General features: G+C 41.8%; 1 protein-coding gene across 10 annotated transcripts in view; it reads right to left on the bottom strand.

Annotated features, from left to right (window-relative positions):
• Positions 1-27,410, bottom strand: part of MECOM (MDS1 and EVI1 complex locus) — a 123,450-nt gene that overhangs the window by 32,435 nt on the left and 63,605 nt on the right. For 7 of the 10 annotated variants that reach the window (XM_086944322.1, XM_086944323.1, XM_086944321.1 and 4 more), the window contains exons 8-9: positions 24,705-24,792; positions 15,826-15,852 (exon numbers count right to left, since the gene is read on the bottom strand). In XM_086944322.1, coding sequence (XP_086800448.1) covers positions 15,826-15,852; positions 24,705-24,792 — 115 coding nt within the window. Of the gene's footprint in view, positions 1-15,825; positions 15,853-24,704; positions 24,793-26,975; positions 27,024-27,410 lie in introns of all 10 variants that reach the window. The other 3 variants (XM_086944316.1, XM_086944318.1, XM_086944317.1) reach the window with 1 other exon arrangement.

Here is a 27,410-nt window from a genome sequence, read left to right as displayed (position 1 = left end):
ATAAACGTGTGCATTGCACGTGTTTGTAATGTAAAAATTCAACTTTACAGTGGGATGTGAAACACTGTCTGATTGTGTCCACCTGGCTTCTGTATACCAGTCTCTACGCATGTTTTACCTACACCCCATCAATAAGCCGGGTCTGGTGGCTTAGTGACCTAAGGCTTCCACTGTAGGGTCCTGAGTTCAACCTTATGGTCACAGGTTCAAATCCCGGTGGGTCCACTCAGCCTTTCATCCTTCTGAGGCAGATCAAATGAGTACCATTGAGTCAGTTAACAATAAACATCTGTTGAGCAGAGTCAATATACCCACGGGTGAACGTGTACTTTACTATTACACGTTAGATCATACCTGCTAATTTTCCCACCTCTAGACTCCATTAGCTGCTCCAATCCAAGTTTTTCCTTGGCAGTCTGGGGCTTGTGGTCAAGATTTTATAATGGTATTAACCCCTTCTGTGCTCGTGACGGAACCACTCCGTCACAAGCCACCGGCGCGCTGTGCTGGTGACGGAGTGGTTCCGTCACGGCGCAGCCACCTCACCTACGCAGCGTCAATTCCGCGCCTGCACAGCCATTTTATTGAGCGGGCGGGGCCGTGACGGAACCACTCCGTCACAAGCACAGCGCACCCTTGGCTCGTGACGGAGTGGTTCCGTCACGAGCATGGCAGCGCCGCGCGGCCCCCCTCGCCCCCAGCGCCGCAGCGGAATTACCGCCGTGGCCAAGGGGTTAAGAATACTAGAAATCCCAGAATGCAAAGGATCAAAAGCCTTGCTCATAGTAGCTAGTGATACATAAACAGTGACAGAGTTGCCCGTCGTGTTAAAGCTGTAGCTGCTACAAGGAATTTTTTTAAATTCAAACTGAGTTCGCATTATGAGAAAGATTCAGAAAAATTGGGACAAATGCATTCTCTGAAACCAGCCTGTTTCAGAACAAAAACTGCACAATTCTACCGGTTATAACTTTCCAGCAAACAGGTATTTCAGTTTTACCCGGAAATCAGCTTTCTATGACTGTGATGGCTTGCTTGGAGAGTTTTTTTTAAAGTTCTCATGGTTAAAAATACAAAATGAAAATAAACCACAACCCGAGCAGTGAAATCAGATTGTGCACAGACTTGCCTTTTTTCATAATAAAGACAATAGATCTGAGTTTATCAAAATGATCCACCTTTTAGGCAGTTTTATAAAGGGCAGCATATCATCTTTCAGCCCTTTAAGTGGTATACAAGGGTGGCTGAAAAAGAGAGCATTTGGGTTCCACCCAAATGCGGAATGCAGATCTCAAGCCAGTATTCCTCGGTTGCTGCCATTGGTGATAATCACCGTCAATCAAAGTTCATCCTGAGTGAGAGCCTTTTCTGAAACATTGAGTTGGGTTCTTTCCTCATACAAAGGTTCAGTGCCTTTCAAGGTTTGTGGCTCTGGACGGCCCATGCCAACTGTGCGCGTACACGAAGCCACTGCAAGCCCAGATAGGACACATGGCACGCTTTATATATTAGGTTTCTGAAGACCTAGTGTGAGCATTGCCGCCTTCTGGTCATCAGAAAAGAGGCAAAATACTTCCAGTCGCTGATTAAGGATATTGCAAATCGCCAAGGAGTTCTGTGACCATATAGAGGAGCGAGGCCAAAGGTTTGGTTCTTTTAGAAGGTTATGGAACTCCAGGTTGACTTGCAAGTATCCTTTTAACATACTCCAGAGAGTATTTTATTTCTTATAAAACATGGTCATATGATCCCCCTTCCTGCAAAAGCGTTACAACATGGCTTGGTGCCTTGCTCCTTCATATGAAAGACGGCATGCTTGCAGTCATGTAGAATAAAAGTAGAATCAGACAGCGCCAAGAAGCCTTCAAGTATTAGTGTTCATAAAATAAATATGTACACACACAAAACGAATCAGATGAGATGGATGAAATGAGGACGTCTATGCCACATAGTCAGGGCCGGCTTAAGCTCTGGTGGAGCCCGGTGCGACAATCTTTTTTAGAGACCCCCTCCCACAAAGACCTCCTCCCCAGATTCCCTCAGTACCACCCAGCAAAGGGGTCCCTCATCTCTCCATAGCCCCTTTCTCACATGCATTTCATATTTTTTAAAGCTCTGGTAATGGCTTGCTTTACTAATCCACTCAGCTATCCACTTTAAATACAGATCTGGTCTTTAGAGCAGGCATATTAACCCTCTGCGCTACTTTTTGGCAAGTCAAAACTGCCACTAGACGAAATTCAGATCTCTCTCTCCATCTTGAAATTTTTATTTCTGCTTAAGATCTGGACACACAAGGAACTCTGCATCAGCTGCTTTTAAATCGTAAGTTATCGTTAAACACAGCGCTCCCATCTGAGGTCTGCGCTCCCCTGCAGGTCTGCGCCCAGTGCGGCTGCACCGGTCGCACTGCCCTAAAGCCGGTCCTGCACATAGTGGTGGGACAAGATTGGCATATTACAATTCTTACATCAGGTTTTATACCCATCGCACAGAAGCTTTAATTTGATGTTTGATTCCCCATGTTCAGGGCTCGTTTCCAGGACTCGGTTTCCACATACCCAAGTGCTCTATGCCGGTCTTATTCTGTAGCCTTTGTAGCCTACAAGTGAGCATTTTGGGCGGCTTGGGGCTGGTGTGTCTGGTTGTGCCATTAAGCGATACTCAGTGTGAAGGATCCACAACTTTTTCCAGAGGGTGGACCGCTGCAAGCTAATTTTTTTGACCACCGAACTGATGTTTGGCCCAAACCATAGGTCAGCATTGTACAATATGGTTGTGTGGGGTCTCAGGCAGGCGGGTCAGGCCTACTTCCTAGAAGCAGCATCTTTTCTCAGGCAGGCGGGTGAGAGGGAAACAGTTTACAACGCTGTCGGTACAACGCGGTGCCATTACAACGCGGTCAGTATGACGACTGCATTGTTACCACACATACCATTACAACTCGGTCAGTACAACAACTGCGTGGTTACCACGCATACCATTACAATGCAAGTCATTACAACGACTTGCAGTAGGGGACTTTAGGTGTTGAATTTTAAATCAAACACCTTCCCTACTGTTGGACAGACTGGAGATGGAATAGTAAATTATACTATTCCAAACTCCAGCGCCCCCTTACAGCAAGTCGTTGTAATACCTTGTGTTGTAATGGTACGCGTAGTAACAATGTGGTCTTTGAACTGACCACGTTGAAAAGGCATGCGTTGTAAACGCTTTCATTGTAACGTCATATATTCAGGTCAGGTCTACTACCCAGAGGTAGCATCTTTTCTCAGGGGGGTCTTGTCAGGTCTGCTCCAAGATCTTTTCTCTGGCAGGTGGGTCCGAGTTGCTCCCCAGAGGTAGCATCTTTTCTCAGGCAGATCAGGTCTACTACCTCGAGGTAGCATCTTTTTTCAGGCAGGCAGGTCAGGTCTACTACCCAAAGGTAGCATCTTTTCTCAGGGGGGTCAGGTCAGGTTTGCTCCCAGATCTTTTCTCTGGCAAGTGGGTCCGGGTTGCTCCCCAGAGGTAGCATCTTTGCTCAGGCGGGTCAGGTCTACTACCCAGAGGAAGCATCTTTTCTCAGGTGGGTCAGGTCTACTATCCAAAGGTAGCACCTTTTCTCAGGCGGGTCAGGTGAGCTACCTAAACCTAGCATCTTTTCTCAGGCAGGTGGGTCAGGTCTGCTACCAGATCTTTTCTCAGGCAGGTGGGTCAGGGTTGCTCCCCAGAGGTAGCATATTTTCTCAGGCAGGCAGGTCAGCTCTGCCATCCAGACGTAGTATTTTTCTCAGGCAGGCGGGTCAGGTTTGCTCCCCAGAGGTAGCATCTTTTGTCACGATCGAGAAAGGAAGCTCCTTCCCACGTTGGAATATGGGGAACTGGCACTCTGCAATGCTTGACTTGGCCGCCGTGCAGTAAAATGTTTTTAGTCACCATGGCGATTCTTTCGGGAGCATGCCAGATATCGCTTTAAGACCAGTGTCATAGAGCAAATGTTCCCATTAAACAGCAATAGAGAGAGGGGAGATCTCTGGAGTTGGGTGCAGAGCAATCTATATGTTGGAGATTACATCTAATTAAAATGTTCTTTCCTAAACGGATATCTAGGATTGCATTTCAGTCCGCAGAGGATTCACATGTGGCTACAAGCAAGGCCCTTGGCCAAAAAACACAGGTGAACTAAATAAATAAAAAAATAAATAAACATAATTATACCTATGCGCATTAAACAAACTACTTTAGCATTGCTACCAGCATGAGACATTATTTTAGACTAAGTGAGGAGATTGCTTTTTTGCGTTTATAGCACACAAGGCACTAGCAGAGTCAAACAAGTCACACTGCTCTCAGCATTTGGACTTTGCAAGAATCCCTTGTATATTCAATATAATTATGTAAAACAGTGGTTCTTAACATTTTTACTTTTGGGGACCCCCACTTAATCATTACGGGAACCCGGGACACGCAACTAAATCCTTATTGGAATCCAGGGACCCCCTCCACTGAGTCCTTATTAGAAGTCAGAAACCCCAGCCAAAGCACCGTCACAGATTTGAACAAAACAATACACAAAAATACAGATAAAAGCATTCATCTAAAAAATACACAAATGATGACATTGTATTTAATTTGCAAACACATAAATATATATAAAAAGACATTTTAATAGAACCGTTGGTGCTTAATTGAGGCCATACTATATTTTATTTGATACACCTGCAGTGCTCCCACGAATTAATCTGAGAATACGAATTCAATTTTTAGCCTCCAATTTCAAATTCCTTCACATTTACAGTATGTGTTAACATTTTGAATTGTACATTTAGCTTCATTATTTTGAAATACTTTATTGGTTAATACTATTCTATTTTCTTAGCAGTCACTGATCCCCAGAGGAGGTTTTGTAGACCCTCTGGGGTCCCAGACCACATGCTGGGAACCACTGAAGGAAGTCAGCAATATGTCCATTAAGTGCTATATCTATTTTCTATATCCCAGTCTAGTTGTAACATCACTACACTGATGTAATAAGGAAATGGGTTTATCTTCTTAACTTTATTACAGTTAAGTGGTGACACCACAATGCTTGGCAGAGCCAACAGAAAGTGTGAACCAGGTGATAGAGCAAAATGACAACTGATGAGCCGTTGGAACAATGAAATGCAGAATATGCTTTTTTGAGATTGCCCCAAACTGAAACTTTGCAAGAAGGATACATTTTAGGCAGTGCATTTATATTTTGCACAGCTAGAGATTAAGAGAAAGCAGCAGGAGTATGTATTAATGCTGCCACTTGATTGATTCAGATGCTCCGTCCATCACCACCCCCTTTTGTACCGCTTTTGGCTGCCATAAGTGTGGCAGGGTATGCTCAGACGTGAGTCCCTTGCTCACTTTGCCACTGGATTCAAGCAAGCCGGGCTGAAGACGGCTGGAATGCCAGAAACCGATCCTCGGAAAGCTTTTTTCCGGTCCAGGGAAGACATAGCTTGGCAGTTCAGGCAGGACTGTTCCCATGAGGCACAGGGTCAGACTGATTTGCATACAGCCATGTCTGAAATGGGGTGGCAGAGTGGGCTAAAGAACGGTGATGGATTAAACCCAGATCTTTTGACTGGGTGTGAGTGTTTGATTGATTCAGATGCTCCGTCCATCACCACCCCCTTTTGTACCGCCACTTATTCTGAGCCACAGCCATGTTTGAAAGAGACTTACATTAAATTACTTATGTTTTTTGCAAAATGGTAATATTTGCACATTGGTGCATTTAATTTCAAGCTGCAAGTTCTTCATTAACTTACTTGGCTGCATCTTTATTCTAGACTGTTACAGGACGCCTCAGCGACTTGGAATAACTATATAATAAACAGTAGAGGTTACTTTATTCCATATATTATCATCTATTGTTTTCCAGTGTAGATTGGATGAAAGACATTTGAGGTGTTGAGCTAAGCTGTTATTGGGCACACTTCATTACAAAGTCTGAGTCATAAATTTCAGTGAGCTCAGATTCTGCTTAGAAGGTTAAAGAAAAGAAAACTAGGCATAACTATACGCAGATTCGAAACAGGGCCAAATTACGATTCTGGCGGTCTTTGACCGCCAGACTTGCAGTTGCACATCAGTGGCAGACCTACAGCTGCCATACTATGAGGCGGCCATTCAGACCGTCACTGCTGTGCCAGCTTCGCAAGGGAACTGCTGCTGCCGGGCGGTGGTGCAACGGACAGGGGTATACAATATGCAAGGCGGGAATGCCGAGGTCCACCGAGCATATTAAGAGTTTCCCCACCATCAGCCTTTTCATGGCAGTTAAAAAAAAATACAATTGATGGACAGAATGCAGAACAATGTCATACATTTATCCCAGTACATACATCTGGGCCTAAATCCATTGTTTTATGTGCACCCCATGATATTCCAGTTTTGAACCCAGCCATATGCAAATCAGTCTTGACCCTGCTCCCTATCGGAACAGTCCAGCCTGAACTGCCAGGTCAGGTCCTTCCTGGACTGGAGACTAGCATCCTAGGACCGGTTTGGGGGTTTCACCCCATCAGCCAGGCTAGCTTGACTCCAGCGACATGGAGAGCATGGAACCCAAGTCTGGGCATACCCGTTCCACTCGGGGTGACAAATGCAAAAAGAACAATTGATGGACAGAATGCAGAACAATGTCATACATTCACCCCAGTACAGAGATCTGAGCCTAAATCTATCTGTTTTTGCTCCCCATGCCACTCCAGTTTGAACCCAGCCATATGCAAATTAGTCTTGACCCTGCGCCCAATGGGAACAGTCCAGCCTGAACTGCCAGGCCAAGGCCTCCCTGGACTGGTATCGTTTTTTTGCTCCCTATTCTTTTGCATTTTTCATGGCAGTGAGCCCGCCATGAAAAGGCTGGCGGTGGGGAAACAAAGGGGGCCCTAAAGGCCACCATGCACCCGTCGCCATGGGGATGCATTCAGGGGGGCACAAGATGTGCCCCTCGGTTTGCATGCAGCCCAAGTTCCAGCACAGCATGGACTTCACAGTCCATGCCGTGCTGGAACTGCTTTTGCATTCACACTGTGGTGCCTGTTTTCAGGGCAGCGCTGTGGGAACAGCGAAAAAAAAAAAAAAGCCTACCAGACACGAGTTGAATTTGTAATCTGGCAGACAGACCATGCACAGCTTTGGCGGTGCTGTGCCGGCACAGCACCACCAAGGCTGTAATCAATCAGGCACATAGCCTTTTGAAAGAGCCACAATACTTTCAGATCATTCATGGTACTAAATTATGTGGCAGAGGTAGCACACATTGGTGTTCCCAGGGGTCGTGAGGTGGGTGGCCGTTCGGAAAAGTGTGAACACCCAAAAAGTTGCAACTTTGCGGGAACTGACCAACATTTGTAATGAACATTGCAAACAAAGTTATACTTCATAAAATAGGTAGGATTAAGTGTTGGGCATATGATGTTCCACACGCACTTGATGCGGTCGTCACTTCACTTTCCAGCGAATACAAAAATGTTAAGTGCACAAATTCCCAATAAATGCACATCTGCAGACAATCCATATGGTTAAGTGTAGATGAATAAGAGCTGGACACACAGAATCTATGATTTATATACATATCTATGGGTGTTCCTAGGGCTTTCCTGTTATCTTATGCCGATTTGTAGGACCCACTATCACCCCGGGGGTATCCTGGTACTGAGCAAGTGTGAGTCTAGCCAAAGCTAGAGCCTAGTGGGACTTCTCGAAAAGACAGGTCTATAGCTTCTTGCGGAATTCAAGAAATGAGGCGTCTCTTATGTGTAGTGGCACCTCATTCCACGCTATAGGAGTGATGTAGAAGGCTTGACCACCAACTCTGGTTTTCTGTGAATCCCCCGAAAACTAAACTTGTACATATACAGTGGAAATTAAATCAAGGAAGCCTGTTTTTCTGACTTTCTCATTTTTCTTCGAGTGTATGGTCCACAATATGAGTTTACCATCTAGCTACAAATTAAAACTATGACAAATTGCAGCTTCTGTGATTTTTTTAGTGCACACAGCAGTTCAGCCAACAATGTGTATTTGTTTTCACGACAAGAGCGGATGACGATTTCCTCCCATCTTGTGCTAATCTCAGATCACTGAAAGACAGTATTTCACCAGAAAAGTAATTTGCGATTTACATCTGTAACCGCTGTCGATGTTATCTGCAGGCAGATGTCTGTACACAGTAACATTTTCACCCCGCCCCCTGGTCCCTCTGTGGCCATTAACCTTCCCCTGACGCAAGCCACTCTGTAGTCACAATTCCCAAGCCCAGGCACAAAAATGTAGACATTACCATACTCGGGTAAAAGGAGTATGGATAAACATTTCACATTGCAGAATATTTGCCATTATGATGAAGCCATTTTATCTTGGTTTGTTAATCAAAACATAACGGCCACGTAAATACACAGGCTAAAAAAATAAAATAAGAAAAAAGTGTGATCAAACACATGGTAAATGGGCACTGCCATCTCTTGAAGGGTCTTGATCTCAGAAATTAAATTGTTAAATATAAGCTCAAAAAGAGTTACAGTCAAAAGAACGGTTTTCTTGAGAAATGCTTCATTTTTACATTTTTTTGACAAGGAAATTGGAGGTACGCATTTGTAGGGCTTGTCATTTTAGGAACTTTATTTTGAAAAAAAATCACAATTTTATACGACCTCAACTATTACATATAGAATTATAGGTGATTAACTGAATATCGGGAAGGTATGTTATTCGCGGCGGGATTCTGGGTAACACCAAATGGACAAAGAGAATGAACATCAAGTTGTCTAGGATGTCACTTGGAACCCCGAGATGAAAAGCATCCCCCTTATGCACAGTTATCCAAACTGCCCCCTCACTCCCAAAATCATCGGCCACAGTCTCCAACAAAAATGAATAGGCTTATTTGGAGAGTCATAAATCACATGGATTAAAGAGAAAGGTATTTAAAAAATAAAAATAAAAACTTTACCTCCCACCCAACCCTCCAACCTGTGTACAACCAATCACCCCCTCAAACTGAAAATCATACCAGCTATATGACACACACCCACAGCACACTATGGATATATCTAGCCATCCGCCCCTTTAAAATAATTGGTCAAAAAAATTCCAGACCTCCTGCCAAGCACCCTCTGTGCGGTCCCACCCACTCCTTGTCCAAGGCTGCACTATACGCTCTCACACTGAGTGGAGAGTCAGAACGGCACTGAGAGCGGCTCTGTGAGGCCTACTTGTCAGCGTGGCTTAATTTCTCCTCAGCGCTCTTTGTAGACACGCGCTGAGAGGAGAAGGGGACTGGCACAAGAACAGCATTACCAACATTCTCCCATCGCCCTGTGATCTGTGGAGAACCAGGAGAGGTGGGAGAATTCAGGTGAGACCACCAACCACCATTCTGCGGTCATGTTCGGATCTCCAGAGTTCCTAGTGAACAAAGAAAGTGAGTGCTTTCCCTGTGTGACGTCACAACAGCGGTTAATCACTTCAGCTAACCAATGTGGTGATATCACAGCAGCGAATAACTGGATTGCGATCCGGTCATTTGCGGTAAAGGCTTCAATGGAAGCAGGATACAACAACATAGTTATCGGAATTTATTACCATGAAACAAGGCCTTAACGGTAGGTGGGGGGACACACGACTTCACGGGGAGGAGCCCAGCAGTCTTATGTCTCCTTTGAGGCATTAAAAATTCAAATATTCGTGAGGGTTTCAATTAACTCTTATTTTTAACTTAATATTAGATCTATTTGTTAATTTTTCATTTTTTACAGAAAATTGCATGTTCTTGATCAAATAGAACAGTACAAAACATACTCTGAATTTTGCTTCCAAATCACTTCACGTGGCCTGAACAACTAGTTTCCAGTTCTGGTCATTTCTACTACAAGCCATTGCCATCATGTATGACAGGTTGATTAGTTCACTTGAATTAAGTAAAGATCTCTACTCTGGAAGGCATCAATGGATGCCTTGAATTCAGAAAATGGTTTCCTGATTATAGGGAGAAAAGTACCTACACTGTTTTACATCAATCTGCCCATTCAGACCTCTGGAAAAAGTTGAATCCCAACTAGTGATTTTGTAGACATACACAGTGCAATCAAGTGAGGAGCTAGAAGGTTTAACATTTCCAGCACATGTTGCAACTTTTAAAGTTTCTTCATGTGACAGAAAATAATTTGTCACCTTTTCATTTGAAATAGCAAACGTTTGAGTCAAAGATCACCACAAATTTTCAAGTGACATACTTTGTGCACTTTTAACAAGGCCCTAGGTAGATCCAAGTTTGATTAACAGAAGTATAAAATAGATGGGATAGGTTAAAATTTGTTTTCCAAAGTTAATATCCAGGTTTGTAAGTATATTTTTTAAAGGTTGCTGTTTTCAAGTTGGACTGATACTGAGAGTCTGGAAGAAACATTATTTCATTCAGGGTTTGTTGAGGTGCTGTGTCTTCAAAACATTTTTAAAAGCCAACATGTTTTGCGTTGTGATTTTCTTGCCAGCCATCGGGCTGAATAAACCCATCTTGGCGCTTTTTTGACATTTGCACTTGTATATAAATTCTAGCATTAAGAGTGTATTCGTTTAAACCATGTTCAAGCAAATGGCACCAATTGTTTAGAAAAGAAAAAATGTAGGCTGAGCATTGGTCTCACCCATGAGACTATACACAAGTTGCATTATGGTGGAGCATCTTCTACTCTTAGAACCCAAGTAAGTGTGTGGCAGTGTGGGAACAGGCTGCCACCGCCGCACTTCACAAGTCAAACCGAGTCGTTGCCCGCCCGCCAGATTAATATCGTAGTCTGGCAGGCGGCCAAGCGGTCCCGCTGCGGTGCAGCCTAAAGGCTCATATGTTAGTCTTAAACTGCACTGCCGTGTGACTGCCCGTGCACGCTCCTGAATGGAATGAACTGTGCAGGCCGTGCAATGCAGGAATGGGATGCATGCACACAGGCGAGCACAACATGTGCCCCCTGCATGCACCCCCATGCACAGGGCAAAGAGGGGGATTTCTAGGGCCCCCATTCTTTACTCACCGGCAGCAGTTTAATGGAGTAAGTACCTCCATGAATTTTCACGAAGACGAGAGCACGGAGGAGCAGGGAGGCCGCATTCTCACCAAAAGATTTCCTCTTCAATTTATTAAGAGAAGTTTTGAATTACCAAAGATCATCAATTCTACAAATTAATAAGACTCACCTGATATCATAGCAGGTCCAAAGAGTCTAAGAAGTCATTCCTCCCATCAACGGTGGCCCCTCCGTGCGCACAGAATATTTTACTATTTACATTGAAGCCCGAGAAATAGTAAATACCTGAGAAGTCCATAATACAGTGGAAAGGAATTGAAAGGCTCTCCCCATTAGTAACACAGATACCGAGTCAAATGTTGTAAATGTCCTGAAGAAGGTGTCAAGATCGAAAAAGCACCGAAACGCCGCGTCGACTGTTTCACTTTTGACTGTACATATATCTACTGTATCACCACTGCTGGTGGGTTTTTTTAAAAGTGGTTTTTATTATGTTTTAGAATGTAACCCTGTTTGGGAGGTGAAGAATAAATTGTATGATTATTTTTAATTGACAAAAATTGTTTGCTTAGTTTGTTTTCGAGTTTAATTGATTTTGTGCTAGTTGTCTACTCTGCCTTGCTTGTGTTATTCATTTGTTACAAGGATAGGGAGAATTACTCTTACTTCCGAACCTAAACCCTGCTTAAGAGAAATGGTTCAGCAATTCTAGGCTGCCACGGTAAAGACAGGGACTCCAACCTCTTTTCTAACGTCAAGATCCCCCTCCCTGTCATAAGCTACAGGGGATCCTCCTTCTTGATTTCACAAGTACCTCCATGAGACCACTGGCGGTGAGGAAAGTCATGATATGCTTGGTGGTGCCACAGGGCACCACCAAGCATATTGCCTCCCTCAGACCACCACGCCACCGCCAGGGATCTCTGATCCCTGGTGGTTGGGGTGGTGCCATAGCAGTCCGATCACCCAAGTTGTATTCAGGCAGTTGGACCACCGGTGCAGCAGTGGCCGGGCTGCCACCACTGCGCCACCATGAATTTGGCAGTCCTCAGACCACCAAACTCATAATTAGGCCATTAATCTTTCTCATTTGCAGTATGGGACCATTCTCCTCCCTCGATAATGAACTACATGTGGTATAGCATTGTCTGCAGGAAAAGCGAATGTAGTTTGCTACCCATTTAGTATTCCGATAGAGAAGTCTGGCTTCTTCACATAAAACACTGGGGTTTTGGTCTTAAGCCAAATTTATAATTTCACTTATCGTATTGGACTTTTGGATGTTAAAGGAATGCACAGAAGATGACAGCTTGAACCGTTGAATCAAGAGGCGCCATTTTGGCTGGATACATGTGAATCCTGATAAGATATCAAATTGCCTGTAGCTCATAGATTGAATGGAAATTCTGTGATTATAAAAACAAAATGCTCTCAGCCACTAACCAGACTGCTTAGTTTTAATATGTACTGGCTAAAGTACAAGAAATGGGTTGGAATGCAAAGTTAATGTCACTTCCTGCATGAACGTTGCTAATATTCCGGAATAAACCTGATGAAACGCAAGAAGCAATATCACAAGGAATAAGCAACAGATTTTAACTGGTACAGTAAACAAGCATTTGCAATGCAATATATCTAGCAGTTACGAGAGTTTCAGCTATTGGCATTGTAATTAATGCCTTTTATTTATGTTTTTAAAACAAAAATAAAAATAAAAGGCATTATTATTTGCAATGTCAATAGCTCAAACTCGTGTAAATTCGAGACCTCTTGCATTGCAAATGCTTGTTCCTCTTATCAAGTGACATGCAGTGGATGTAGAGTGGAGGAGCAGAGTTCCTGCTCTGATACAATTGCCACATGTGATCTCCTATGCCAGCTTTCAGCCCGGGAACAACTCTGACAAAATGATTCATCACTTGTCCATGAATTGTTGCATATGTGTCCATATGGTGCTTGGGATGGAAATAAAATTCACATATACACCGACAGGCTGCTACATAGCACATCAATCATTCAATGAATGATGTTAGGTGCAGTTGCTTCTCCTTTTTCTGACAGCTTTTTGAGAATCATCATGGCGAGACCATGTCGGCCATCTATCTCTGGTACCTATCCACCTATCTCTGCCGAGAGCACCTCTCACAGGCGGAAGCTCTTAGCTACTCTTGATTCTGAACAGTCGTGAAAATTGTGCACGCAAACATACTGTTGCCACAGATCTAGAAAAATAATAAGAGGGAACATTAAGTGGCACTGTTCCTCCATCTTTCCTGGTAGCTTATAAGGAGGTAGCCGATAAGGTAGGCTTTACCGCTTTGGATAAATTTTACAGCATCATGTTGTAGTTTCAATATGTCTGTAGGAAAAGGAGTGTGAGTACAATTTAAGATCTCAATTTACAGCACTGCTGTGGTAGTTTAGGCCAAAGGAGAAATCCAGGACTAATAATGAAGCGAGTCCATCTTCACTGAACTACTGCTGAGACATCAAAGCCACCAGATTAACCTCTGGACAGCAGGTCTAAAGTATCACTTTGGTTGAAGCGGGGGAGGGGCGGGGGTGCTTGAGAATGAATAGACAGGGTCATACTGCATTATATAAAAGGTCAAGAAGCTGAAATATTTGGTGATCTGAAAACCTCAATCTAACCCGAGGATGCCCCATGTGAAGCTCATAATCCCTAGCATCACTAAGTCATGGCTGTCTGTATTGGTCCCAAGAGCTGAAATGGAAGGGCAAGAACTTGTGAAATCGTTAGTGTGAAGATTTGACGTTGGAAAAATGCATTTTCACACTGCTTATTGGCTGATGTGCTGGTTTTCATTCTGCCACCAGGTGGCATCATTCACACTAAAAATAATATAACAAGCAAACATTTTGTGCATAGTAATGAAAATCAATTCATAGTTCAAAAAACATTTCAGTTATGCTAAAACAAAGCAATGCTATGATTTTTCAGGAGAACTGTCCACTGATCTGTAGGGTTTTGAGCAAAGGAGGAACACAATCAATCATAAATTGAAGATGCACGAACGACGCAAGCCGTACATGTGCACATCGCCTGTTTGTACACGTACACATCTCCTGTCCCCCCTTCCACCCAAAATCAACAACAGTAGTTCTCGCCAAGCGTGCAGCACATGCGCTGCATCGCGAGGTGAGACCAAAAAATGTGTATGGTCAATTGCAGAAATCTAACTGCAACTATATTTAAATCTATCACTTCTTTGGAGCACATGTATTCTGCTTGGTGAACCCCACAACTGTGCTTCTTAAAAAAGTAGGATATTAAAGAAAAGAGACAGCACTAATTTTGTGTATAAAGAGGGCATTGATTAAGGATCCCTTTGTGGTAACCTTAGAGCTGCATTTAGGGTTTGGTGGAGTGGGAGGACCGCTGTAAACCGGTGGTCCTCCTGGTCTGCCAAGCACGCAATTCACCATCAACATAGCCTCCGAGAGCTTCACCAATGGTAAACCCCTGACCAAGAGGTTCATCCGTTAACGGAACGCTGGATCATAGGGTTGGCTGCGCTTGGCCACATGGGCCGATATAAATCCAGAATGCTCCATGCACAGGGAGAAAAATCCCCGCACATGGGAAAATGAGGAGACAATTGCTCCTGCTCCCTTTACAGTACAGAGACCCCTCCCAATCAGGCATGGATCTCTAAAGAGGAGGTCCTCTACCTCGCTGGTCTCCGCCCACCCGGTAAATTCACAGATTATTTGCTAGGATCTCTATGACTCAGTGAATTGTCAATTTAATTCAGACAAAAAACATTAATTAAATTAATTGTAAAATATGAGACTATGAGATTAATTTAACGAGGCGGTGAAGCAGCACGATTAGATGCTTTGAATACCATGAAATGTACATGAGCTAGTGAAAACTGAAGAAAGACTATGAAAATGTGACCACAGCAATACAAATTGATCGTGTGATTAGAAAACATACTTTGAAAATACGTTTTGAGAAAAAGTGTTCCGTTTTTCTACTGAGAGCAAGAAAGTTAAATTATCAAAGTTTCGAGTAGAAAATAGGGTGTGCAAACATTTGAAGGAGTTAATGATATAATAAAAGAAAATATACTGATTACAGGAAACGCTTGTTATCCTTTAACCCTGCGGTTCTGCTCTGGCACCTATGCTGAAACCCATCACTGTACATTATGCAAAAATCTATATATTTAATTGTAGCTCAAACATTACGGTCTTACTGTTTTAAATAGATCAAGTCTTTTTAACGATGGATGACTTTTGCACTGATTAGTTTTATGGCACCGCTAATGGCATTTTGAAATCGAAAATGACACACCAAAACAAATCAAGCAAAGAAACGTGGAAATATGGAAAGCTATACAATAATGGTAATAGCTGTACATATACAAGTCACAAAACGTATATTGGAAATATCGCGTCCCTTTACACATTTTTGCATTTACACAGAAACTTGCGAGTTGACAGGAAGAATGCAAAAATAATTTAGCCATTCAGATTTCAACCGGTGACCTCCGGTGTTACTTTGTTTTCAGAAAGTGTAGCAAACCAATGAACCACAGATGAATTCTTTACACGCTTGTTTGCCATTTTTATTCACTTGCTTTTCTCTCAGTGGGGATAGTTAAACATATTTTCTAATCTGAAGCCGTGTGAATGAAATTAGCACTAGAAACATGGAAAAACGGTTGTACAGTGTCATGTCAAAAGAGGTCATTAAAATAATATATTTACACCATACACAAGTAGGAACTATAAATTAGAAACTTACCCATGTTCTTTGATCTGGCAACTGGAACTGAAAACAATGAAAAATACAATAAATTTCTGTCAAATGGCATAATGCTCCTTAAACCGAGCACAATTCAGCTGAATATTGCATACTGTTAGTATCTTTAAGGTAGAGAAAGCAGTACAAACAGTAGAACACTTTTTAAAAAATCATGGTCATTATTAGCAGAGAGTTCACAACATGTAAAGGAAGAGATAAGAGAAGTCAAAACATAACTGAATGGCATGATGTTATCGTAGTGTGCAACACATTCGAAGTTGAACAGGAGTGGATATTTAAATAGTGGTTTGAGCAGTGCCTAATTTGAGCTGGTGGTAGCTGGTGCTCACCACCAGCACTTAATCATCAACACCAGTGCTTTTCATGAGCACCAGTTAAGGACACATTCATTTATGGTAGGCACAGGGAGATTAAGTGATTTGCTCAGAATCACAGGTTAAGCGGACTCCGAGGCGCAAACATGGTTCCCCAGCTCTGGCCATTACGCCACATAGTCAACGCACTTTCATGGTTAGTAGTTGGCTCTGTTTTAGACAGCACTACCAGGACAAATGGGGTGGTGCACGCTGCCTCCAGACGAAAGCCCCAGTACTTATATTTTTTACAAATTAACCACAGAGTTTGAGGAAATCTTTATTGCAGCCAGGAGCAATACACCCAGGGATATCATGGCTCCAGCGACTTCTGTTCTCAAATCAGTTACTGGATTCTGAATTAGAACATTGGAATGTTGGGAGCTCCATTGCAGACAATGGAGTGCTCCCTGCTTCTACGGGACAGTAAAGGCCCGCAGAGCAACATTCCAATGTTCTACAAAGGCTTCTCGAAGCTCGAGGGGATTTATATCCCCTCGAGCTTCGAGAACCCTTTGTTTAATTTGGTAGAACATTCTGCCATCTAGTAGCAGAATGTTCTAATAGCCTTATAGCCCTTCGTAGCAGGGCTATACTGGCAATTAAAGTCCCGCTGTCTCGTTAAAGACCCTCGCCTTCGGCTCGGGCCTTTAACGATTCAGCGTGCCTTTAATAGCCGGTATAGCCCGCTACGGCGGGTTATAAGGCTATATTAATCTCATTTGGCCTTGCATATAAAAGGTAGGTCCTCCCAAGATCCACAGGCATAATTTTGATTCCAGAGCCAAGACAGTTGTCCCCTGGCTTCCAAAAACAGACATCAATCCTCCAGACATGTCCACTCACACAAGACCCGTCTTCTCTGGTCCAAAACAAGTCCCACTTTCCAGCAGCTCCATAGTTTAAGTCATAGAACAGTTCCTTCAGAGATCCTCTTATTATACAACTCTGAGGCTGTGCGGTTACCATCAAAGCCCGGTCGGTCCTCCAAGCGTTCACAGAAGCATTCGGGAAGGTATAAAAAGAAGGAATAGTTGTGTCTCCTACTCAAAGCCTGGTAAGCATGGATTCTCTGGAGAGAGCTTGAGGCGAGAGTAGGCCCTTCATTACAACGAATAATGTAGTCTTTTTTTCTGGTCCATTTTGATTCAAAATATATCATTTTCAATCTATGGGCACAAACGTGTACATGCACAAGTATGTTTCGTGAATTGGGCCCAGAGAGCCTACAATCCAACGATTTCACCAAGGAGAAATAGAAGTTCAAAGTTGACAAAGCCTACGCAATTATTATGCAGTGAGCACGACTGGATTGCTCCCTAGTCATTGAAACAAGATAATGCGACGTCAAGTCAGCACTCCTAATTTAGTAGCACCATCAGTTAGTGCCCTGAAGCAGCTTCCTTATTTTACCTTACGGAAGCTCAATAATTCCCTAATCCTTATTAATCTCACATGTAATTGCAGCCTCTTGTTATGCCATTTATTCTGCTAGTCATCTTTTTATTCAATTGTATGCTTGGTGGCTTAAAGGGGATGAAGACAACTTGCTGGTGAAACAAAATGAAAACATTATTAGGATATGCAATTAACATGTATAGCACACTAATCACCAGAGAGAGTATCGAGGCGCTTGGGCAGGTGTGGGGTCCCAAGGTGCTTATTAGAAGAGCCAAGTTTTCAGCTTCTTGTGGAACTCAAGAAGTGAGGAGTTGTCTCCGAGGTGTTAGGGGAGGTCATTCCATGTCTTGGGCGAGATGTAGGAGAATTAGTGACCCCCAGTTTAACTGTTTGCAGATGCAGGTAATGCGTGCAGGTGAGAGGGAGGCAGAACATAGGTGTCTGGTGGGTTGGTGAAAGTGTAAGCAGCAGTTCATGTATTCTGGTCCAGTGCTGTGCAGGGCTTTGTATGAGTGCGTGAGAAGTTTGAATTGGCTGCACTTGTGAAAGGGGTGCCAGTGAAGCTTCTTGAAGTGTGATGTGGATGGGGAGTGGAAGGTTGAGTAGGAGTCTTCCAGCACTGTTCTGGATTGTCTAAAGTCTGTGTAGTAGTTGTTCACAGATTCTGATGCAGAGTGTTGCTGCAGTCCAGCCTGATGATGATGAGTGCGTGTGTGATGGTCCTTTAGGGGTTACGAGGCAACCAATTGAAGATTTTTCTTAGCATGCGTAGGATGGGGCAAGGAGGAGGTGCATGCTGCATGGACTTCAGCAGTCATGTTAAGCTTGTCGTCGAGGATGATCCTTATGGAGAAGTGTGGCTCAGGGGTTAGAGGCGGCAGACCTGGAGCTTGAGTTCGGCCCGGGACCAGAGTTCAATTCCCCGCCTCGGCGGGTCTTGGGCTAAAAAATTCCACGGACTCGTTAATTCTCTCTCCGGTGCCTTCTCGACTCACGGGTTCACACTCTGCGACTCTGGGCAATAGCTTGCTTAATCTCCACAACGGCCCCTCGCGGTGGGATGCCTGGCTTTCACCTTGTGGATACCCTGCCAGGGTTATCTCACAGGGGAATACCAGGACGGGTTCCCTAAGCAAGCGCGGAGATGCCCCAGGGTAAGTCGTGCGCTATATAAGTTTCATTCATTTCATTCATTTCATTTCATATCTCTTCCATGGTCTGTGGGTATGGGCGTTAGTCCTAGCTCCGACAGCAACCACGTGGAATCCCATTGAGAGGTCTTGTTGCCAAGGACCAGTACTTCTCCCTTGTCGAAGATGAACTGCAGGCATTTGGTTCACATCCAGTCTGCTACCACAGTCGTGAAGTTGGTCCTGGTGGTGGCTGTCTTGGCCATCAGGAAGAGGACAAGTTGGCTAGAGCGACCACTAAAGTCTGCATCCCAAACGATGAGCGTAACAGAAACATTGTTTTAGATCAAATTTGGAGAGGGAAATCTATAGATCAAGCCATTGTAAACTTGAACCGAAGACATTTTTCAAATTCTAAAATAGTCTATCATTTTCGTTTATCCAGGCCTATCCAGGTTGATAAATAACGGGGTGAAAGTCATAACGATAAGCCAACTAGTGACTGTTACATATGCTGTGAAGTCGGATGATATTGCTTTGTGAACTATCGATACACATTATGTTTCTCATCTTAGAATTAGACAGATAAAGTTCCATTAGCAAACACTCTGCAAATAACACGAAGCGTTTAGTTACACAGTGTGCTACATAAATCAATGTAAAAAGTAACAAAAATAGTATTACTAGAAATATGCTCTGAATCATAAGAGATATAGTGCATTAAAGACATTAGCAATTCCACATTTGTAAAAGGCCAATGCAACCGACCTCGGGTTTTACAAACCAGACAGTAGCTGCAGAAAACAAAATGTAAATTTCATCTTAATTGAGTGCATTTCTGGATTTCTACCAAATGTACTTTTAGAAGTATCCTTGGAACCATTTAGCTGCACCTGATCATCAATGTCATAAATCTTGTTTTGTCCACAAAGCACGTTTACTCTTCCTCCCCATTCTCTATGGACTCAGTTGGCCAGACAAGTGAGTAAATGCTCTTCCCATCTTAGTTCACCCCCATTAAGCTAATTAGAATGAGGTTGGAGCTCTAAATGTTTCCGTCTGCCACAAGTTCAGAGGAATGGTGCAGGATATCGGTCGCAGCCATTACACTCTTATTGTGTATCCTCTGAAACGCAAACAGATTTGTGCCACATGATTGCAAGATGTGCCAAGCTACACATTAGAATACCACGCTGCAGGTTTGTGGGAAGCCTTACTTTGGAAGCAAGTGTGTGGGAACCTAAATTTACATGTGAGGTCACCTGGGGGAAATGATGAACCAAAGGATAACAGAATTATCTGCCAACCCCTCTGTAGCATTCACAAATGCAACAGTCCTACTTCTGTTGGAGGGAATGAGGTTTTCAAAAAATGTCATTTTCTCTCTTTATAACAAATGAAAAGACAGTGTTACGTTCAATGCACATTACTGGTTTATGTACTTGGTTTATGCAAAAAGAACAATTGATGGACAGAATGCAGGACAATGTCATACATTCACCCAGTACAGAGATCTGGGCCTAAATCCATCTTTTTTTTGCTCACCATGCCATTCCAGTTTGGACCCAGCCAGATGCAAATAAGTCTTGACCCAGCGCCCAATGGAACAGTCCGTCCCGAATTGCCAGGCCAAGTCCTCCCTGGACTGGAAACAAGCATCCTAGGACCGGTTTTGGGGTTTCACCCCTCATCAGTCAGAATAGCTTGACTCCAGTGGCATGTAGAGCACAGGACCCACGTCTGGGCATACCCGTCCCACTCAGAGTGACAAATGCAAAAAGAATAATTGATGGACAGAATGCAGAACAATGTCATACATTCACCCCAGTACAGAGATCTGGGCCTAAATTCATAGTTTTTTTGCTCACTATGCCATTCCAGTTTGGACCCAGCCATATGCAAATCAGTCATTGCCCCTGCGCCCAATGGGAACAGTCCCGGTCGAATTACCAAGGCCAAGCCCTCCCTGGACTGGAAACAAGCATCCTAGGATTGGTTTCCGGGTAAATCTCTGTCCATCATCCCCTTTGGTTTTGCTAGGTTTGCCCTAAGTTGGCAGGGTATGCCCAGACGTGGGTCCCTTGTTCACTTTGCCACTGGATTCAAGATAGCCTGGCTGATGAGGGTTGTGAATCCGAAACTGGTCCCAGGATGCTTGATTCCGGTCCAGGGAAGACATGGCTTGGCAGTTCAGGCTGGACTGTTCCCATGAGGCACAGGGTCAGACTGATTTGCATATAGCCATGTCTGAACTGGGGTGGCAGAGTGGGCTAAAGAACGGTGATGGATTAAACCCAGATCAGTTGACTGGGGGTGAGTGCTTGCAATGTTCAACACTCCGTCCATCATCCCCTTTGGTTATGTTCTTGGTTTGCCAGCCCAGCTGTAACTCTAAAAAGCTACACTTGAAGATGCCAGATTTAATCTCTGGGCAAACCCATAGTTCTTCTATGGAACATTGGGCATGGCTGCTTTATCCACCCCACCCGCCTATTGTTATAATTTCTCTTAAAACAAAATTCTTCTTTGTCATCTTCTATATTGTTGTTGACCCAATCAGAGCTAGTAAAAGCTACCTTGGCTGCAGACTATAATCAGGTTAGGAAAATAATGATTTAATCAATGTCCTGTAAGGAAAAATTGTGTAAATCTCCTGAATTGATTGAGGTAGCTTGTTTGTCACTCAGTACATAAAAATATCTTGCTATATAAAGCCCTTTTCAGTGTGGAGGGGCAGGAGGTGCCTCAAACGATTGTACCACAGGATTGTAAAACGCTGCTGGGATTGGAGTCGGCACCTTTCATTCTTGCCTGAACAGATTAGGAGTGCGACCCCCCAAAGGATAAAATACCAAGCGCTCTCTTTTCAGAGCATTTGAGAGTGCACTAGGCACTGAAATTCCTTGAGAGCTAAATTCTTCGTTCATAAGAGAGTAAAGCCACTGCGATCGTCATTATTATAGTAGTCCTGTAGGATCCATACAAAATGTGAATGATACTCTTTAAAAATGTACCAAAAAAAGACTTGGACATACAACCAAGTTCAATGTTTTTCTTCACTGTTATACTCCATAGTCTCTCGGACTGCTGGATGAAAAGTTATTGACAATTAGAATCTAATCATATCATAGAGCCTTGTTTGACACTCCATGAATTCCCCACTGCATAGTGACTGACAGTGTGTGGCCATGTGTTAAACACTGTCAAAAGTTCCAAGAGAATCAAAAGGACACAGTGGTACTATCAGACAAATATCCAGTATGGACACATGGACAAACACTGTACGTTCTGTTACCTTCCTTGATGAGACCCCCATTATCAGTCCCACAAAATATAGCTGCAACCTTGAGAGGTGTACAGTTGAATTGTAATAGTCTTTCCAGAATTGAGTGGCAGTAATATTTTAGAAATTTAGCTATAGATGTTTTTATTCTTTGGGGATACATAGAACCCTGCCACAAATAGAAAGAGCTAAGACAATGGGGATACTTGGCAGCTTTTCTCATGGGGAGGGCTCAATGCTTTTGGTATTTACTATATTGTTTTCTGTGACTACTTTCAAATCAAAGAGCTGGGTGGATTTAGTATGTGGAGCCCCAGCTTTTGCCCAAGGTGAAACTTTTCCATTTCCTCTACCAGTCATATCAAAGAGAATTATTTGTTCTGTTCTGAGGTCAACAAAGAAAGTAATCCATGGTGCTATACCAGCTGGGAGTTAAATATTCCGAATAACTCTTCTGAATAGCAAGCCTCTGTGTATAAAGCCTTGATTTAACATGGATTTGTTACCATTCTATTGATTTTCTTTATTTGATTATGTATTCTTGGATAATAATGACAGTAAACGAGAAAATAAAACAAGTTGCTAACATCTGGGGTTTGCATCATTTGTCAAAAACAATAATTGTTCATACTACCCCTCAAGTATAGGAAGGAGGGATGAGTGTCCTGTTTCTCTTGGCAATAAGAATTGTTTAGCAGATATAAGGAGGCGGTAGGGGGCAATGCACATATTGTCCTACGAACTGTTGTGATGCTGTAACCTTTTACAAAGCTAACACATCAATCTCCACTGGTCAAAAGAAGACAGCAAAATAATATTTACCATGCATTAGACACTATAAAAAGAAATAGAAGAATATGGGTTTTCTCAGAGGTCTATATACATTAATTTAGTAGAAATGTACCTCAATAACAGACCGTTAAACTTTCTACAGCTACATTTTACATTCCACTTGTTAATAATCGTTTTTGCCCTTTACCTCGGACACATACTACAATTTCATTAAATCATTTTAATGGTTTAAAAAGTATTAATGAAGTTTTAGCTAGCGAAATGTTTAAAAAATGCTATATGCTTTGGAACTATTTCATACAGACTGTATAGTATTTTTCCATATTTCTCCGACAGAACTGAAAACACTACTATGTGAACCAGTAAAGGCATTATTCACTATGAGACAGTTATGGGTGATTCCTATTGAAGAGACCAACATGCAAGCTCGTGATGTTAAATGTGAAATCTGTTAAATGTGAAATCTGTGTAACGGTATTAGCAAACTGCACTAGTGTTGGCTACTATAGACAAATATCCATAGGAAGCCAAATGTGGGATACACAAAACACAAATAGGAGTCTACTGGCAACTGAAAATGCATGAAGTTAAGATTATTGATCTGCATAAAACTTGTAGAATTTGGGTATAGCATCCACATATTAAAAACTCTTTCCAGAACAACTACATGCTCTTAAAAGAGTTGTACATACATAGAATTAGAAGTACACCCATTTCCACATGTAAATTGTGATCCACATTTTGTACTCTGAAATGTTCATATTGGTTCCAGAGAACAAGCAAAACTCTTTTGTTGAATCAATGTGAAAGATAATATAAGTTAATGTGAAGACCATGCACAGTGAGCTTTGGAGCCACTGCGCGGGTTGGGTGCAACCTGACACTAGGCCAGGCTTTCCATCCTACCTCCGCCTCATGCCCATTGTAGGAGGCACTCACCATATTTATACCAATAAATAACACCTAAAAGCACACCATATTTAATGATAAACAAATGTTCACACAAATAAATAATTCTACCTGCATACTGTACTGTTGCATACATTTGCAAATTCATCTGTGACATCATGGATTAAGTCATGAGATTTGCAGTTGGGAGTCCAAGTTATGGTTTACATGGCTTTTGTGCAAGTCATGGATTGTGAAGCCAACAATAATTTGCAATGTTTTAAAAATATATATATTACTACTAACACTGTACTTCAACTTTGGTTTACTGAGTGAATTTTTATGATCTGTATAGGCATATTAATGTGCTATAACTAAAGTTATCATAACTTCACTTTAACCTTTTTTTTATTTTTTTTTAAACAAAAAATATAGCATTCAACCCTGAAGTCCCTGCACCTCCCCCTGCTATGCATGGTCATCGCATCAAGTAGACTTAAGTGCCATATTTTTTGCAATTTAATATACAAATATATGTGGGTGTATCTGTGTGCATATAGGTAAAGTGCATATCCAGGCACATTGGTTCCATTCAGGAAATTTACTACTATACCACTAATTTACAGAATTATTCTTAGATTGAAACTTCTTAGTTCTTGGATGTTGATTTTACTTAAGATAAATTAATTATAGGATACTTAAATCATTATGGGTGTCTGAGGGCCTACTATGGTCAATTGTGTTATTTTATTATGTGTCCTGAAACCAGTTTCGTGTGACAGGGAAGTCTGACAATTGTGGACTACCATACATAGACAAGTATCAATGTATTACATATTAATGCTGAAACTTTTCTCATCAACGTTAAGACATGTTGCTTCAATCATGGGTTTAATGCATGTAATGGCATGAAAAATAAAATTAAATACACTGACTATACACGTTTGTTTTTTCCAGTGTGTTAACAGTGAAGTAAATAATGCACTCAGAAATACCAATACAAATACTCACTTGAGGATGAAACAAAAATCCTGGTGGAGGTCGTAAGTATTTTTCTTTTAGAAGTTCTAGAGGGTCACTTAGTTTTCTCTTCTCTACCCTGAAGTAAGTAAACAAACTTCAGTTAATTGATTTAAAGATATTCAGAGGGTGGTTATCCATGCACATTCATGAAAGCTTCATTTTAAAGCATGAGTAAAGGAAGAGTTGCATCATACAAACTAAATATTAGCTGAAGGAAGTAAATCATCAATGCAACACATTTTCTCTCAACCATGCAAACTAAAATATTGTCACAAATATGACATTTAACGTATAGTGCAATTTATACTAGAACCAACTTGAATGACTATTACCGATAAAGGTTATGCACATGTGTCTGTTTCGTTTATTTAGGCTAATGAAAAACTTGGAAAATAGTTTCCGTCTTACAGAGGATGTAATGATTATCAATTAGTATCCATTTTAAAAATGAATGAATTACCAAAAATGCTATTAATATGTAAGAATAAGATTAATAGTGATCTCATCAAAATACTCTGTTTTGTATAGGTGTTCCCTAGCGAGACGTTGCTTAATGTAATGAGCTAAATTCAAGTAATGGGTAAAGTTCTAAGAAGGGGAATGTAATGAGCGGACATTAAAAAAGGCCTAAAACTCCAACTACTTTCACCACAAAAAACAAATGTGAATTACAAAACATGATTTAAATTAAAGCATTCCTTCTCTATGTGTGCTCTTCTACAAACCTATTCACTTTTTCACACAAGAGGAGTGAGGTAATGCAAGCAAGACATGCTGATGTCCCTATAACACTGTGAGAACAGACCTGTTTGTAAGAATATACCCCCACCCCAATCAGATCTGTGAACACTTGAAGAGGCAATGTGCTTGTAAACTACACAGATCTGCACGCCAGAGTGCAGCTCGCATATGATGGTAAAAAGACTAGTAATAAACTGGCAGGCTTTGGGACAACTGCATATGGTTCACGCATTCATGAACATAGGCTGATAGTTAGAATTATTTTCCAATCTTTGGTTAAAGCTTGTATATGTTTATGTACAGTGTGACTTTATTCAAGGTTTAAGTATCCATTAAAGGGATGCTGTACAGGATACACATTTCTTCATGGCACCAAAATGACAGAAATCCCATCCATCACTGCTAAGTCCTGGAAACACGAGTGCGTTTGTGTGTGTGTGTGTACACACATATATACACACACACATTCATTAGTGGCTGGACAGATATTGGTCATTTCAAATGTTCACTTTTAAACAGTTCTTTTGGGAAGGTTATTCGGGAAGGTTATTCATGTATTTGCTAATGAAGTCCAACTTTATACGGAGATAAGAGTTATTGTAGTTCTTGCTGTTAAAAACAACTAATTAAATTCGTAAAATTGTATTTAAAGAAAAATGTCAGCAAGGCAAAACTGTGTGGGTCTGTACTAATTTAGGAAAAGGTAGATGGGCTATCCCCAATTTTAAGAATTGTTTGACTTCCGTTCCTCAAATTGTACAGAAAGTGATTATTCCAGAGATGAGCAGTCATGAATTACCACAGTTTAGTCAGAGAGGATAGAAGGGTGTAGTGTTTTTTGGCTTTGCCTCTGAAATGCACAGTCATTGTTTGCGTAGACAACAAATATTTCTCACTGTGCAGGTGCTGGGCCAAAATTAAGATCTATGGTTTAGGAAGCATAAACAAACTGGAGAAGCAAGATATCTCCCTTTGTGGTAAAATCCAAGCAATTGACTCAAAGCTCAAGGCTGTGACAAAAATGATATGCGAGGCAACATGTAGCCCTTGGGGTATGAAGGGATAAAAAAGTCTTTAGAATTAGAATAGAAATACAGACTTCCATATACAATATTGAGAGGACTGACAAAGAGGTCCCCACAATAGTTTATGAGGTGGCTTTTAAGAAGCAATATTGTAGTGGTCACATTCCTCTGGTTAATGGACAGTTGAATACTCTTATGAAGAGTCGTCCTGAATAATTAAGGGCCAGGTGTGTTCAGAATCACAGGGAAAATCTAACAAAAGAAGGATGGCTCCAATGGAAGTGTACTCACTGTAAATTCAAACCTGAGAGGAATTAAATTCTATTTGATTTATAAATGATTATAAGCCAAGCATCAGTAACCCAGTTTATCTAGACAATGCAATGTATCATAATTTTTAAAAAGTTAATGCACCGTCACAAAATGTCATGTAAAGGAAGATGCTATTTTTGACAAAAGTTCACAATACAGTAAACTGCAGGACTCAACAAACCAAATATCATTAGTTGTATCCATGACTATCTTGTGTTTCCTGAAGGCGCTGAAAATCAAAAAAAAAATAAACATGGATAAGCTATGATATGGCATCGCAGAAGGAATAATATGGGAGGGAAAAGCTATGGCAATGCATTGCAGGAACATATTTTTATTGTAAAAAAACATGTTTATTAGATTTCATTAACAATGTATAAAAATTTATTATCTTGAGTATTAAGTATGTACTAAGCACCTGCTAGTTACTGTGTTCATTGTGTAACAAGCCAACATAACCATTAAGAGGCATTCTGTCTGGATACTTCTTAACATCTTAAAACTAATGGAATTTCAGTATTTACTGAAACCTGAAGTCAATCTTCTTGTCATGTACTAGATGCCGTTGGCCTAACCATAATAACGTTGCATTCCATACTGAAATAGGTGTCTACCT

This window comes from Lissotriton vulgaris, chromosome 11 (genome assembly GCF_964263255.1).
Source record: "Lissotriton vulgaris chromosome 11, aLisVul1.2, whole genome shotgun sequence".
NCBI lineage: Eukaryota > Metazoa > Chordata > Amphibia > Caudata > Salamandridae > Lissotriton > Lissotriton vulgaris.
This window is presented reverse-complemented; position numbering and strand designations above follow the sequence as displayed.